This window comes from Asterias rubens, chromosome 18, assembly GCF_902459465.1.
Source record: "Asterias rubens chromosome 18, eAstRub1.3, whole genome shotgun sequence".
Taxonomy (NCBI): domain Eukaryota; kingdom Metazoa; phylum Echinodermata; class Asteroidea; order Forcipulatida; family Asteriidae; genus Asterias; species Asterias rubens.
In genome coordinates, this window is record NC_047079.1 from 6,313,140 (window position 1) to 6,330,157 (window position 17,018).

General features: G+C 38.9%; 1 protein-coding gene across 1 annotated transcript; it reads right to left on the reverse strand.

Moving 5' to 3' along the window:
• Positions 1–2,996: 2,996 nt before the first annotated feature.
• Positions 2,997–15,788, reverse strand: LOC117302322 (phospholipid scramblase 1-like). The gene is made up of 8 exons (XM_033786219.1): positions 15,528–15,788; positions 13,732–13,957; positions 7,916–7,992; positions 6,886–7,016; positions 6,205–6,325; positions 5,469–5,571; positions 4,202–4,260; positions 2,997–3,310 (listed from the first exon to the last, which is right to left on the reverse strand). The coding sequence occupies exons 1-8, from the start codon at positions 15,543–15,545 to the stop codon at positions 3,272–3,274; spliced, it is 774 nt and encodes a 257-aa protein (XP_033642110.1). The 5' UTR covers positions 15,546–15,788; the 3' UTR covers positions 2,997–3,271.
• Positions 15,789–17,018: the final 1,230 nt, after the last annotated feature.

The following is a 17,018-nucleotide window of genomic DNA, read 5'->3' on the forward strand; positions in this document are numbered from 1 at the left end:
CGAGCCGGGCTACGTCCCGTAGCCTTAGATCTCAAGGGTCTTTCTCAGGATCCTCGCTGTTCCCAAAAGCGCTGCCTTCTGTAATAGATCTACCCTCACATTTGTCCCTATTTCATCTAGATGTTTCCCCAGTGCTTTGGGAATGGTGCCAAGTGCTCCAACCACCACGGGGACTACTTTTACCTTTACCTGCCAAATCTTACGAAGTTCCCTGGCCAGGTCCTGGTACTTCTCGATCTTTTCCATCTCCTTCGAAGCTACCCTTATATCACCTGGCACAGCTATGTCAATGAGATGACACATCTTCTTCGTCTTATCTAATAGCACAACATCCGGACGCCTATGTTGTATAACATGATCGGTCTGAATGTTAAAGTCCCATAGGATCTTGACCTGGTCGTTCTCTACAACTTTCTCCGGAACATGGTCGTACCATTTCGCAATAATTATTATTATTATTATTATTATTATTATTATTATTATTATTATTATTATTATTATTATTATTTCATTTTATCACAGCATGCAAAAGAAAGATCTCATTTTCCTTTGTGCCGGTAACTCCTCGAGCCGGGCTACGTCCCGTAGCCTTAGATCTCAAGGGTCTTTCTCAGGATCCTCGCTGTTCCCAAAAGCGCTGCCTTCTGTAATAGATCTACCCTCACATTTGTCCCTATTTCATCTAGATGTTTCCCCAGTGCTTTGGGAATGGTGCCAAGTGCTCCAACCACCACGGGGACTACTTTTACCTTTACCTGCCAAATCTTACGAAGTTCCCTGGCCAGGTCCTGGTACTTCTCGATCTTTTCCATCTCCTTCGAAGCTACCCTTATATCACCTGGCACAGCTATGTCAATGAGATGACACATCTTCTTCGTCTTATCTAATAGCACAACATCCGGACGCCTATGTTGTATAACATGATCGGTCTGAATGTTAAAGTCCCATAGGATCTTGACCTGGTCGTTCTCTACAACTTTCTCCGGAACATGGTCGTACCATTTCGCAATAATTATTATTATTATTATTATTATTATTATTATTATTATTATTATTATTATTATTATTATTATTATTATTATTATTATTATTATTATTATTAAATACACACACTTTTTACGATTGTTGACATTTACATGTCTACACATTGGTAATTATTAATATACAAATTTTAATCATTGGTTAAAAAGATACAAATTGTGATTAAATATAACAGAAACAAAGGAGCCATCCACATCTTTTTCCTTCGCGTGTCTATGTAACATGTATAAGGCCGTACCCGAATTGGCGGCTGCAGCTTTGACTACGGCTGTTGCTAAGGTTGTTGCTACGGACTTCCTATACTTCAATGCATGATGATTTGGTAATCACCAATAATTGTTCTGGCCTGTAGATGGCTTGTTTTCATTGTGTAAATATTTGTATTGTACATGAGTATACTTCAGTTTTTAAATTTTATATTCACATCTACTCTATTTTTATAATCTCGTATTGTATATTTGCTGGTTTAATAAACCAATAATAATAATAAAAATAATAATAATCTAGCCGTAGCCGTAGCTACAGCCGCATATTCGGACACAGTCTAATCTTTGGTCTGAACCACACGATGTTTAGTAAAGTTTGCTTCACCAACCACATTTAAGAATAAGCCTTTTCAGCCTATGTAGCCACAGCCACAATCAATAATTCAGTCTATGTCCCTTTTCGAAACCACGGCTTCGGGTTCAGATTTCACTCAGGCTAGCTTGGGCCCTGCGGTTGTTTTGCTTTGCATATGTGCACACTGAACTGGGCTTCAGACGAGACAACGGAGCCTGAAGCCAAAACCCGTGGATTCGAAAAGGGCCTTTGATTAAAAAAATAATAATAAAACCAAATCAATCAATCAATCAATCGAAGAATAAACAGCTGCAAAAGCATGCAAGGAGTACACATCATTTAAAAACAGAACCAATCCTCAACCCTTAAACCAAAATTTAAAAAAAGATTGCTGCACTATATTGTTAAATGTACGCAGCATTTCTACAGAGGGGTACTGATCTTCTAAATTCTAAGCTTTAAAAAAAAACAGAATTAAAGTACTATAAACCACTTTCTATGAAACGGTATGATCAAAAAAATATATTGTTACACAGAAACTACAACTTTATATAGGATTCCAACTGCCTCTCGCTATCAGGAAATTGAGTAGAAATACAAAGATCGTGGGTGCCAATCCCACCAAGTAATATGCCTTTTTGTTCACAGAACTCGGGGAAAATACTGAGTATATAGTGCTAACACACATCCCTGTAATATCAGGAGTAAAACCAAAATTAAAATTAATAGAAACTACAACGTTCCTCTTGATTTAAATGAAAGAACATAGTATGGTGTTATATTATACATATATATTTTAAGACAACAATTACATAAGAAGGCCACAATATTCTGTGAAAATGTTAATAAAAGATTCAACACCCATTTCAATAGTCATAAAAATTCAACAATTTTCCACTCAAAATTTACATTCAGTTCCTAAAGAAAAGAAAATTTTATGTGTGACGATTTATTTCTTTTTTTCTTTTCACTGCAAATAGTTCCTTTTTAACAAATGGAAGACACCACACCCAAGTAAATGTAAAGCTGTGTTCCTATTAGACTTTTTCTTCCCCTGCTATGAGGAAAGTTACCCCTACTGGCTTTGGTTTAATTCTATTGTGCATTCCCACCTGGGCCAAATTTCATGGCTCTGCTTACTGCCAAATTTCTGCGCTAGCCTTGCAAGCATAGAATGCCTAGTAACTAGGAGTACGCACGCGCAAAGCACAAATTCCCCACTTAACCGTGAAATACGCTTGCCGTAAACACAGAATTCTCTGCTTCTGTAAGCGCCGATTCTTTGTTTAAGGTAAGCAGAGCCATGAAATTGGGCCCTGGGTCGATTTCACAAAGAGTCAGGACTAGTCCTAACTTAGGACTAGTCCTAGGAGATATACAAATTGCATGGATTGTCCCAAGTTAGGACGAGTAACTGGTCCTCACTCGAGATAAGACTAGTCCTAACTCTTTGTGAAATCCACCCCTGGACTTTTATGCCTCGGCCGTTGCTATCATTATAATTATTGTCAGAAACATGACTATTCTGATTAGACATAGTGCAAATCTTACATACAGAAATTCATTAGCGATAACTGTAAAATTGCTACATTGTGAGTGTTATATTTGGCCTGTGCTGATAAGGTTCTCTTCAATTCTGCGATCCATTCATGTTCATAGGTGTCCAAAACTAACTATTATTATCCTTGTTCTCAAAGAACATGTAATCCTGCAGCAAAATAATAAAAAGACAAAAAAAGGTAGTTAGTTTAGTATTCCCAAATCATAAAATGAATCAATGTAATGTTCGTCTGCAAAATAGAAGAAACCCAAGGTTTTTTGTTTTTTTCGGGGGGGGGGGGGGGGGGGGGGGAGTTCCTGAGAATACAATGTTTTCTTATCAAATGCAGTACAAACAAATGTGTATAGTTAACCCTCCCACTCGTGATCAACCAAATGAATTAATATAATGTGTGTCTGTACAGTTGAAGCAGCTGAGTTGAAGGAACCCAAGAATTTTTGAACTTTTTTCTTCTGAGAAGACACCAAACTAATCGTGCATCACCAAGCTAATCCGCACCAACAGTACTTAAGCAGCATGCAGCATCAGAGTCCAGCCTTCTCTAGAAGACGATCAGAGCATACTGATCGAAACTTCGAGTAGAAACCAACGGTTCTGTTAAGAACCACCCCCAGCTCATTTAGAGATTATCATTACATGGTGTTATCTGCAAACCTTTCTATATCGTACATTTGAAACCACTTTTGTGTTGTGTCTAGTCCTCCCTTAGTAGATTCCAAGTGACCTGCTAAGAACTACCTCAAGTCACTTACGAAGCTACAAATCGGCTCACTCGACTTGATTTTAATTTATGATTGACATGAACTGCTGTGTCTCTTGGGGCCTTTCTCAAACCTCGGCTTTGGCTCCGGCTCAGGCTTAGGTTCCGCAAGCTGTGAAGCAGTTCGGCCTTTAACCTGCATTTGGAGCAGCGCGTATTGAACGAACATCAGCACAAGGAGCCTGGAGCCGGAGCCTGAGCCGGAGCCTGAGCCAGAGCCTAAGCTGAGGTTCAAGAAATACTCTTGAAAAAAAAGAAGATAAAACTGCGGCACTTACAATCAAGAAAGTTGCTCCGATGATGTTTGCCTTCATTTTCACGTCCAAGTCCATCGGGACTGTAAGAAAAGAAGAAACACAACCAAAGAATAGTAAAAAAAAATGCTTAGAGAGTCGTTGCCAAGAAGTTTAGAGCATCAAAGGTTCTGCCGGTCTGAGTCATCGTGGTGTGGGTTGGAGTCCCAGTTATGAAACTTGTGTCCTAGAGTAAGATACCTCAAAATGGCTTATTATGGATTCTATTCTAACCAATTTAATTTTGGGCGGTCCAAGGGCACCTGTGTTTAGAGGCCTTAAAAGACCTGAGGGGTTTACTGCACTGGACTCAAGTTCTGGTGTTGTCAAAGTGTGGGTTTGGTTGTGTCCCTCAGAATTATCTGCTTTTTAAAGATGCTATGTCAGATTTTTGGCCCCAAACATTAAAAAATAGATTTTTTTGAGTGAATGGTATTTCAAAGAGTATCACCCGCTCCTACGAAAAAAAGTTTATCTTTTACATTTAATTGCCAGGAACCATGACAAAAATTTGAATCGTTTCTTATGAAACACATAAAAATTGGTCACATGATATATTGTCGGGATCCCAACAAAAACTAATTTTGAGCACTTTATTTCACTGCTACTAATAATTGGCGGACTTTTTTGAACAATGGCTCAAATGAAAGCTCGTAACTTTATCGACCCCCATCAAAATACCTATTGAATTTTAAATCAACATTTTTGGGTCAAATCGGCCAAAAATCTGACATTTGCTTTTGACCTTCGGAAAGGACTTAAGGCTCATCGGTCGTGTGGTTTCGAAAATACATGTAAATGAACCCAGTACACTCGTCCCAAAGAAAAGGGGGTACGCCTTAGTGTTTCTGGCATGGTCTGGTAGCAATAATTATGCACCGCCTCAACTCTTTGTTGGAAATGGGCGGATATTATTGGGTGCGTTCGTTAAGCTTCCCTGGGTGTACCCCGCGGTGCTCACTCGGGTGAGCCCCTGACAAGAGCTAATCGAACGATCACACTCGCCCTCTCATGGTGACGGCATGCACCTCAGGTCACCCCCAAGAGACCCACTCCACAAGCAGGGCACTGGGGGCTGACCCAGGTGAGCCCGTCAAAGCTATGCAAACGTACGATGTCGACCCAGGGAAGCTAAACGAACGCACCATATAATGTTGGATTTGGGAAGAGGATTTTGAGTGCTGTCAGGGAAACTTTTATAGCCGAGGAAGATATTAGGGGAGGGGGGAGGGGTCGGCTTTTTGTTACTCACAGGTGCAGCTGAAGTTGTCAGCTTGGGTGATAACCTCACGGAAGAAACCACCCCACTGTTTGCTGATCTTCCCCACTTCGGTCACTCCATCCATTCCCATTATCTACAATAAAAACACAATTTTCTTTGATTAAGCAGGTAGTGAAATCTAGGAAAAGTCAACTAAGCATAAAAAATGTTAACTCAAAGTGTCCAGGGGTCGATTTTACAGTAGAGATAGGACTAGTCATAACTTAGGACTAGGACTAATCCTAGGAGATATCAAAAACGTATGGCTAGTCCTAAGTTAGGACAAAGTAACTCCAAACTCGAGATAAGACTGGTCTTAACTCTTTGTGAAATCCACCCGAGAGCCTTAGGGGACATGACCAAGAACTATGATTATTGCAGCTCCGACAATCTAGGCACATATGTTGAACCTCACCTAGTCTTGGTGCAAGACGTCCTTGGCATTTTTTCTTTGCTTCCTAGTAATTATTGAACATCATTGCACATACACTGTACAGCGGGCTGCAACTGTTCACTAAAAGCGGGTGCTGTTCAATGATGTGTATAGAGTGCCCTCTATTGGTGAAGCGCGACAAAGCCGAATCTATGATCAAAGAGCGCCCTCTATTGGTAAAGCAACACAGTGAAAAATATATGATCATAGAGCGCTCTCTATTGGTGAAGCTTGGCAGAGCCAAATCTATGACCAAACGGCCAGGGGAAAAAAAAAAACGCTTCAAGACGTCACCTGGAAGTCTACATCACCAGTACAGCAGATCATCTGACAAGCACAGCATGGCCCTCGGATCTTCAGAGTTGGCTGATCATTCACATCGCAGATCTCGTACATCGGCTTCCACTTGCTCCCTCTGAGAAGAAGAGGAAAAAGAAAAGGTTGACAGAGCTGAACTTGAATTTACGACCTACGGATGAACAAGCCTGGGCCCAATTTCATAGAGCTGCTAAGCAAAAAAATTTGCTAAGCAAGAAATTTCTTCCTTGATAAAAACAAGATTACCATCAAAATTTCCATGTGATTTTCAGGATAAGCAAACAACAGCTAAATACCAGTAACAAGCAATATGCAACAAGAGGAAATTTGGTTGGTAATCCTGTTTTTATCAAGGAAGAAATTTTATGCTTAGCAAAATTTTGTGCTTAGCAGCGCTATGAAATTGGGCCCAGCACTCTACCAGTACCAAATGAGCTATATGGACGCCATTTCGGCAAGTAATTCTTTTGATACAACAATAGATCAGTGCAGATCAGTGCAGACAATGAACATTCCAATCAATGGGAAACCAAAAACATTCACTTGCTGAAATGGCGCCCATGCATATTTCCATCCAACTATAGATAAAGCTTCAACTCCGCATCTTGCGCTGAAAGCAAAAATTTGCCCGAGTTGTTGAGGCTAAAGAAAACTCACCTCTGCCGGATGGTGCCAATCACCGTTCCAGGGGGTGACTCAACTGAGATTCTGTAGCTGCAGATATCCTTGTCAGCACACCAGCAACATCCAGCGCAACACTGGAATGGACGAACCAAGCGGATCACTTCCTGAAAAAACCAAGGGCCAGAGATTTTGGTTAATAATCAATGCTTGAAAACACAGTCAGGCCTGTATGCTTCATTTTTGAAAGGGAAAGGGCACCAATGTATTTTCTCCTTGGTATTAAAGGGCATCCTATGAGGAAATTGTCAGTTTCTACTGTAGCATTTCAAGGGCACCAAGGGAATGACCAGGGGGCATTGAGGCAACCGCCTTCATTGCCTCCATGGAGTATCAGGCCTGCACAATAGCATCTCCTTGAGATGAATTTTAAGAAATAAAGAAGTAAGCCTGAGGGAATACGAAAATTTGATTCTTAGAGCTCACTGACTTTCAGGTTGATACCATAACAAATTATCTTAAGAAATGTTTCTGTCAGAAATAATATCATGTTTATTTGAAAATTTCAGTCCAGCCTTTAGAGATCAAGGTAGCTCTTCGTGAAAATGGTGATGAACATGTCCTCCCTGCTCATCAGTGAAAAAGTTCCCAAGACAAACCCAGCAAAGTGTAAGCGTGGGCTTGAGTAAGCTTGGGCGATATCGATTTATTTTATTCAAGATATATTGCCGACAATATATCGCGATATTCGATATAATCGCGATTAATTAAATTTGACATCATCAGTTTTCAAACTCCAAGTGAAAGTTGCATAAGAGAGGTGTTCTAATGACCTATTCTTCTGGTTTTACTCCAAACCTATGGGGTGCAAGATGTCTCGGCTAGCAAATACATCGCGATATTTAATCGATATCGCGATATATCGCGATTATCGCGATTATTGCGATATATAGATATTTCGATTAAAACCAAATCCATCCGATATCGAAATCGTTTCCAAATTAATATCGCGATATTCGATAATATCGTGATATCGCCCAATCTTAGGCTTGAGTGTTTCACTTACCTGGTTAGCGTTGTCCACAATGTGCATGACGAAGCTTCGGAACTGACCGCAGCATATTCTTTCACAGAAGTCCGACTCTTTAAAATAAAAAAAAAAGTATGCACAAGATTTTAGCAAACTCAAAATGACAAGTTTACTCAAAATGACACACCATACAATTAGTGAGTTTTGTAGTCATTTAGCCTTTGATAAACACTTTGTAGGGTCACAATGTGAGGTCATTAAATTAGTTACAGAACAACCTGATCAAAAGACAACAAAATATGCCAGAACACAGACCTCTTATATGAACGATCAGGCCTGTATGCTACGTTTGTTTTTTTAAGGGCAGGGGACACCAAGGCATTTTCTCCTTGGTAAAGGGTACCCTATGAGAAAATTGTAAATTTCTACTGGAACATTTCAAGGGCACCAAGTTTATGACAAAGGGGCATGTAGGCAATCGCCTTCCATTGCCTCTGTGAAGCATCAGGGCTGTACGATTTGGAATTAAATTATCACATTGGAGTTGTCATACATACATACATACATACATATCAGCATTTATATGAGGCGCCTTTTTCCCAAGGTTACAAAGCGCCTAGGAATCAAATGACTAAGTTGTCATAAGTAGGCCTACAATGTACATGTTAAAGGCAGTGGACACTATTGGTAATTACTCAAAATAATTATTAGCATAAAACCTTACTTGGTGACGAGTAATGGGGAGAGGTTGATAGTATAAAACATTGTGAGAAACGGCTCCCTCTGAAGTGCCATAGTTTTCGAGAAAGAAGTAATTTTCCACGAATTTGTTTTCGAGACCTCAGATTTAGAATTTGAGGTCTCGAAATCAAGTATCTGAAAGCACACAACTTTGTGTGACAAGGTGTTTTTTCTTTCATTATTATCTCGCAACTTTGACGACCAATTGAGCTCAAATTTTCACAGGTTTGTTATTTTATGCATATGTTGAGATACACCAAGTGAGAAGACTGGTCTTTGACAATTATTACCAATAGTGTCCAGTGTCTTTATGTCTCATTATAACAAGATCACTGGGACTGGCCAAATCACCTCTTACCAAGAACGTTGTTATAAGAGGACAGCAAAACAAAGAAACAACAGCGGAAATGAAAGGTATTCCCTCATTATAGGTAATTGTAAACTCAAACACTTTTTGTACACAATCAAATGGTTCTACAAAAATGGCATTGATCTCTCCACTTCAAGTTGAAGGGATTACATTTTTTTTATAGCAACATTATTTAATGTTATCATGATTGGAAAGATCTGACCATTCTCTTTAAACAGCTTTTCAGTATTTTGTTTCTTTCTTATGTTTCCCTTTGTTCCCTCTTCCCTCTAATGCTTATTTTTTGTTCTTCTTCTTTTCATGCGCTTTGAGCACCTTATCAGGTGGATATATTGCGCAAAATAAATATTCCTCATTATTATTATTATTATTATTATCATTATTTTTAAACTTGAGTACGGTGGGACTGGGTAAACATGGACAAAAGTACAGAGCCTGTGTATAACGTATTAGAACCAATGGCCTTTGTGCTCAGGTATTTTGAGTGTTTTTTTTTTAGTGTGTAAAGCTAGGACAATGAAAGTTACCATTAATTGCAAAGAAGAGGAGGTATGAGTGTAGTCAACAAAAGTTGCCCACGGCAACATGACCACACCCAAGCCTCCCTGACTGGATAACTCATAACCTTGCAAGACTTCCTAAACAAACTGCACACAGTACGGTTAATACAAACATCAAACAAATGGCATGTGTAGTTTCCATAACAAAGCACTGTACAGGGTAGTTGAATGGAGAATGGTCACATAATACACCAAAAAAGGATAACAATGTTTATGTGTTTGCCTTGGATCAGGCATGGAGGTAGAAATAGATTCCTACCTCCATGGATCGAGTTGGTCTTCGAAAAGTGTTTGAAACCGTTTGTTATATAATGCGTAATGGTTAGATAGAGAGTTTAAAGGAAGAATACAATGATCCACACAAACGCTTTTTACGTTGCGAACTATAACATTTTGTGCATAGTCATAATTTTGACTCCACAAAATGGCCAACCAATCTCTGAGGCATTTTTGTGTGGATCATACTTTTGATTTACATGTATCTACCTGACCAATGCATTTCGTTAGAAACAGTTTCAAATGCTTATTCAAAGACCTACTTGGCCGATCCCAGGTAGGATCGTGTCCCTTTAAAGGCAGTGGACACAATTGGTAATTGTCGAAGACCAGTCTTCTCACTTGGTGTATCTAAACATATGCATAAAATAACAAACCTGTGAAAATTTGAGCTTTATGGGTCATGTAATTGCGAGATATGAATGAAATAAAAAACCCTTGTCACACGAAGTTGTGTGCTTTCAGATGCTAGATTTCAAGACCTCAAATTCTAAACTTGAGGTCTCGAAATCAAACTTGTGGAAAATTACTTCTGTCTCGAAAACTACGTCACTTCAGAGGGAGCCGTTTCTCACAATGTTTTAGATTATCAACCTCTCCCCATTACTTATTACAAAGTGAGGTTTTGTGCTGATAATTATTTTGAGTAATTACCAATAGTGTCCACTGGCTTTAATGTCAACTGCCTTTTAGTAAGAAGCTTCATGCATTTTTACGGCAATATTTATATTGTTATGCACCAACAAGCATTACATGGGCTCAGTGTTTAATGTGGCCAGTCAGATGGATGGGTTAATATTTGTATTTTTAATTAGTCCACCAATACTATCAACAACCTTTAAAACATTTTAATTTCTAAGTAAACATACATTATTCAACACTTAAGCTTATGTGTGATTTATTAACTAAACTTAAAAAAAAAAAAAAATAATGGTTTATCCATGGAGGAAGAAAACAAGTTTCTTTGCACACACAAATTTCCCAGGAGATTCCTGGGTAAATGAAATTTTATAGACGTGTTCACACTTGACTACTCTCTCAAGAAAACTCAAGGTAAAACACAACTTCCCGGAAAAGTTCTACCGCTACTTGTGCTATTCCAGTAAGCAAATTCCCCCTTCACTACAACTGTGGCCGACTACACCTGTACAAAAGACTACACAAAGGACTTAAAGGCAGTGGACATTATTGGTAATTACTCAAAATAATTATTAGCACAAAACCTTACTTGATAATGAGTAATGGGGAGAGGTTGATAGTAAAAAACATTGTGAGTAACGGCTCCCTCTGAAATAATGTAGTTTTCGAGAAAGAAGTAATTTTCCACGAATTTGATTTCGAGACCTCAGGTTTAGAATTTTAGGTCTCAAAATCAGGCATCTGTAGCACACAACTTTGTGTGACAAGGGTGTTTTTTCTTTCATTATTATTTCGCAACTTCGAAGACCAATTGAGCTCAAATTTTTACAGGTTTGTTATATCATGCATTTGTTGAGATACACAAAGTGAGAAGACTAGTCTTTGACAATTACCAAAAGTGTACAGTGTCTTTAATTTCATGCATTTCATCTCATTTATTCTGTAAATTTGGGGAGAGAAGAGGTGTGAATACAATATTCAACCATGGAGGTAGGATTCAACATACCGGTACTCTCTCAGAATTGGCTCTCAAAGAAAGTATGGACAAGGCTAAAACAAGTACCATACGTTTGTGTACATCTAGTAATAGAGGCATTTATAATACCAATACTATCATCATCAACCTTATGCAATAATAATCGTTTATGGATTAAGGGTTTTCTGGAAGACCCAGAGATAAGGGTCCAGATTGCAAATCCACCTAGGAGGCAGGGATAAGTAAAACCGCAAACAACCTTCAGCAAATATATACATTGCTTCACTGGTCCACCCTCTATAAATGTAGTGAAAAAGCTGTTGGACTAGTTGAATGATAAAAGCTAATTCACTAGTCCTGCTGGCTAGTAACTGAAAAGGTTAAGGGCACACCCTGTGTTCAGTGCCCTTTGAAACTTTCCCCCTTTGTAAAAAAAAAACGATGCAGAATACATCTTTGTTGAGTCAAGCGTAGAATTCTATGAAATACGCTCACAAACCAAATGTCATTGTACATGTACAGCACCATGAGTAAGCATTCCTGAATGCCATTTGTATGGCACCTAATTATAACCACTTTAAGCCATTGGACACTTTCTGAACAGAACAAAATCAAAAGAGCACAAATTTACAACACAGAAGGTAATGGTGAAAGACTTCCCTTGAAATATTAATCCATGAAATGTTATTACTTTTTGAGAAAACATTAAAACAATTATCAATTCTCGATATAGAGAATAACGGATTTGTTTTAAACACATGTCATGACACGGTTTTCCGTTATTTTCTCCCGACTCCGATGACCGATTGAGCCTAAATTTTCACAGGTTTGTTATATATAAGTTGTGACACATGAAGTGTGGGCCTTTGGACAATACTATTTATCGATGTTATGCAAAAAGATGCTTTAACTTCATGCTTTAAAGGCAGTGGACACTATTGGTAATTACTCAAAATAAATATTAGCATACATGTAAAACCTTTCTTGGTGTCGAGTAATGGGGAGAGGTTGATGGTATAAAACATTGTGAGAAACAGCTCCCTCTGAAGTGCCATAGTTTTTGAGAAAGAAGTAATTTTCCACGAATTTGATTTCGAGACCTCAGACTTAGAACTTGAGGTCTCGAAATCAACCATCTAAACGCACACAACTTCGTGTGACAAGGGTGTTTTTTTCTTTCATTATTATCTCGCAAATTCAAAGACCGATTGAGCTCAAATTTTCACAGGTTTGTTATTTTATGCATGATGAGATACACCAACTGTGAAGGCTAGTCTTTGACAATTACCAATAGAGTCCACTGCCTAAGTAGTGTACTGCATAGTGCCATGGTACAAGTAGTACTGCAGGAACACTGCACTGTTGTTTTGTTTGTGCTCTGTACTCGTCCATTGTATAAGGATGTTTGCATAAAGGATTTTCTTCCTTTAGATTCAGCATTGATGACACATTTCTTCCATGTTGCTGTGACTGAACGGTCCTAAAGTGTTACTGGAAATTTACAGAGTTATCTATGTGGAGTTACAATTTGTCACAATGGTGGACTCGATGTCATTTGTCACTCTATGACTGAGAATATTGTAAATTTCTACAGATAGCATTTCAAGAGCACCAAGGCAATGACCAGGGGCCAATTTCATAGAGATGCTTAAGCAAAAAATTTGCTAAAGCACGAAAATAGCTCGCTTATTTGACACATGTTACTTGCCAAATGTGTATGCCATTGCTTGTGACTGGTATTTTAGCTGTTGTTTACTTAGCATAACAATTGAGTGGACTCTTGGCCGGTAATCTGATTTTACTAAGCAAGGATTTTTTTCACTTAATCAAAATTTTGTGCTTAAGCAGCTCTATGAAATTGGGCCCAGGGGGCAAGGAGGCAATCGCCTTCATTGCCCCCGTGAAATACATTTGTATCACACCTGGGCCCAATTTCATAGTGCTGCTAAGCACAAAAATGTACTTCAAAGCATGAAATTTCTCCAGTTGATAAAAACAGGAATGCCAACCCAATTTCCATGTGATTTTCAGGACAAGCATACAGCAGCTGAATACCAGTAAGAAGCAACATACAACAAATGGAAATTTGGTTGGTAAACCTGTTTTTATCATGGAAGAAATTTCATGCTAAGCAAATTTTTGAGCTTAGCAGCTCTATGAAATTAGGCCCTGAAATGTTGTTATTGTATGTTTCAAGTTGTGCAATTGGATATAAACCATACAAACAAACAAACAAACAAACAAACAAACAAACAAACAAACAAACAAACAAACAGACGAACAAACCAACCTTCAAAGGCGAAGTACACTTGCTGACCGAGCGAGTTCTTGAGGGCATATCGATTCTTCGTCTCGATGTTCGTTAGCGCTTCAAACAGCTCAATCTGTTGGTGCATCAGTACTTGATCTATCTGAGTCAGGTATTCCAATCCTCGAGGCACACCCTGGATCCCTTGTGGTATGGGCATCCATTGCTGGCCGCTCGGACCGGTTGAACCCGGTTGCTTGACTTGAACCTAGCGAGAGAAAAACATCCAACGCAAGAAAAGAATAATCGTATCAACAATAGGGTTTTGAAACGTCAGGTTTTTGGCCATGACATGAATCCCTACTCACTGTGTATGAAGTATGTAATACAATTTACCTGTAGAAGTTTCAGCTAATATTAGCCGTCAAGTTTTTGAGAGTCACGTAAATACATTGTACATTGCTAAAATAGTTCAAACTATTTTAATGAATTTGTTTTACTTAATCTCTCAAAAACTGCAGCACCTCAGCAAGTAATATTTTAAGGGAAACTTTCTAATAGGGCCTATCGTCAAACCGGTTAAGCTTATTGTAAGTCTTTTGACATTGTGTTTTTATGTCCTACAAAAAGTAACCATACCCTTTAAGTAAGCTTTGACAGCAAAACAACCACAAGTCTGGAGTCAGACATATTTCTTTTCCCGAACAGGTTTTTGTTTATTATATGTAATTTAGCTAAAAAAGATGCACTTAGGCCTATAAAAGTTATTGTGAATGTAGATTTGTTTTGTACAGTGTGTTGAGAAAGTTTAGTCCCCTTGCATTGCCGCCAACGCTGTTGAAGAAACGTTTGCATGCTGGAAGAACTAACGTTGGCTGAGAAACATGGGCAGGGCGCGGTCGGGCAAATCTCACAGTAGGGGTAGATCAAGCAGACATTGATAATAATTAATATATGGTGTCAGGACACTTCGTACCTTTGCCACTTCGTACCCTGTACACTTTGTATCTTTTCAAGGTACGAAGTGACTTTTGACACTTCGTACCTTGGACACTTCGTACCTTCTCACGAGTCACTTTGTACCTTCTCACGAGACACTTCCTACCTTCGTAACTAATTTGGGATTTCTGCATCGTTTATGATTATTTTGTGCTTTGTGATCGGATGATTATAAAATAAAAGCAAATCAAATCAATGGATAACATTCCGTAGGGCGCCACCACTTTTTCACAAATTTTTACAAAAAAGGATATCTCATTGAGGTAAATTAGATACTTATACTGTAACATTTCATATCGAACGAAAAAGTGGTGGCGCCATACGGAAACTTTTCCAAACCAAATGTTACTATTTTGTTGGGACCAAGGAGCCATTTTGACGATTGCGTGATTGTTTGACTTTAAAATATTTGTAAAAAATATTGGCGGAAGATGTTCTTGTCGGTGATTAAGTTATACAAAATATTAACTTCACATTAAAAATGACATTCGTATATTCAAACAAAATCCCTGGTCGGGGTCGACCTAGGGAAGCTTATCGAACGCACCCATTGAAATTGCGCCCATATTCCTACATGTCCGAAATTTCTACTCCATGATGATCTAGCTAGGCATGATCTAGCTAGAAATAGGTCATACGTGTGAACTCCATCACTCCACGTACGAAACGTAGGCCTACTAGTACTATACATGTGTACATATAGACAAGGCCGACAACATAATCACCCACTTAAAAAGTAAACTAACTACACATCTGAACATACTGAACAACTCACTACTACTAATTTAAATAAGTACACATCTGAACAACTTGATCAGAAGCCACAGAAGGTTTGTTACCTGTGATGCATCAGCCATGGCGATCTCCGACTTTTAAACTTTATTCACAAGTTTATGTATTGTTGCTATAATAATCCAGTCACGTTTTGATTGACTTTACACACACCAGCACGCAGTACGAAACAAACTTCGACAGTAAATTCAACAGTAAATTCACACTCGACCTACTCTTATTACAAATCCTAAATTCGACTGAGCGTAGTCAACCAAAATGCACAGAGCGACGCAATCAACGTTAAAACCCGATGCCATTCACACAATAACAAAAATGTCGTCATTATTCAATAATCTATTGAACAAATAGTCACATGACTACGACGCACCACTCCTTTTAATCTCCACTTGACGGCTCTTTGATTGAGCAGCATTGTGTAGCCTTTGCTCCGGGCGCACATAACCCCAACAAAATTAAGGGTGTTTGTTTCTTACTTTTTTTATGAAAACGAAATGTATGGTATTCTGTATTATGAACAAACAGGCTATAAACAGATTAATAATATTTCGGAGTGTCGCAAAACAAGATTTCATTAAAACAAGATCAAGTCAACAGAGGGCGCCCTATGGGAAAACTGTTTTTGTTGCCCTGTCTTTCTGCAGCTCGCTCTACACGGGAGTGTCAATGGTGGGAACTTTCCATGCCATGTTGTGATATCACCAGCAGTACATTGGTTGGTATCTTGCCTCGACACCTCCGTCAAGGTTATAATATCATGAGAATGTGAAAGAAATTGACGATGATATTTTAAGCATTTTGAGCTCTGCGTGGAAGAGTCTGGGTCTTGTATTCCCAGAAAAAGTAGCCGCCAATTGGTAGAACAGCATAACCGATAAATATTTCATTGCAGTGTAAAAAGGTTGTCCAGTTTCTGTTTACTGACAATGATTTATGGATTTATTGAATTGTAACCTTTAAGAGTAAAACTGCGATGGCAACTCCAACATTGTATCATATGTCTTCTACCTTTTTATCCATTATATTAATGCTAACGAGGAGTTCGGCCCATGACTACGCACTCAGTGTGTCGGTTCAGTCAACGACGAGCCACTCTGCGATTGTCAAATGGACGGCAACAAATATCACCGAAGCAGCCCGGTATGCAATCACTGTCGTCCACGATCGCACTGGAACACTCTTGGTCAACAAAACCATCAGTCTAGATACCACAATCTTTGCTATCACCGGACTGGAGTTCTCCAGAATATACACTGTCGAGCTTCGTGTGCTCGACAGCGCAGGGAAAACAGTCATCGTCGACTCGGTGGCCGTGTCGACAGACTTTGTTTGGAACGACAAGTTCATCGTTGCGTTGTGCGTGATCGGTTTCATTGCTGTAGTGACGATACTTTTGCTGATTTTGCAGGCGATATGCTTGTCCGAAGATAAGCGAGCTCGGAGTTATAAGAACAGAGAGGTATAGGCTAATGTCAGATTGTTGTATTTCTTGAGTACTCGAAATAATGTAATTTTTTTATGAACCTTTTATGGTGTTG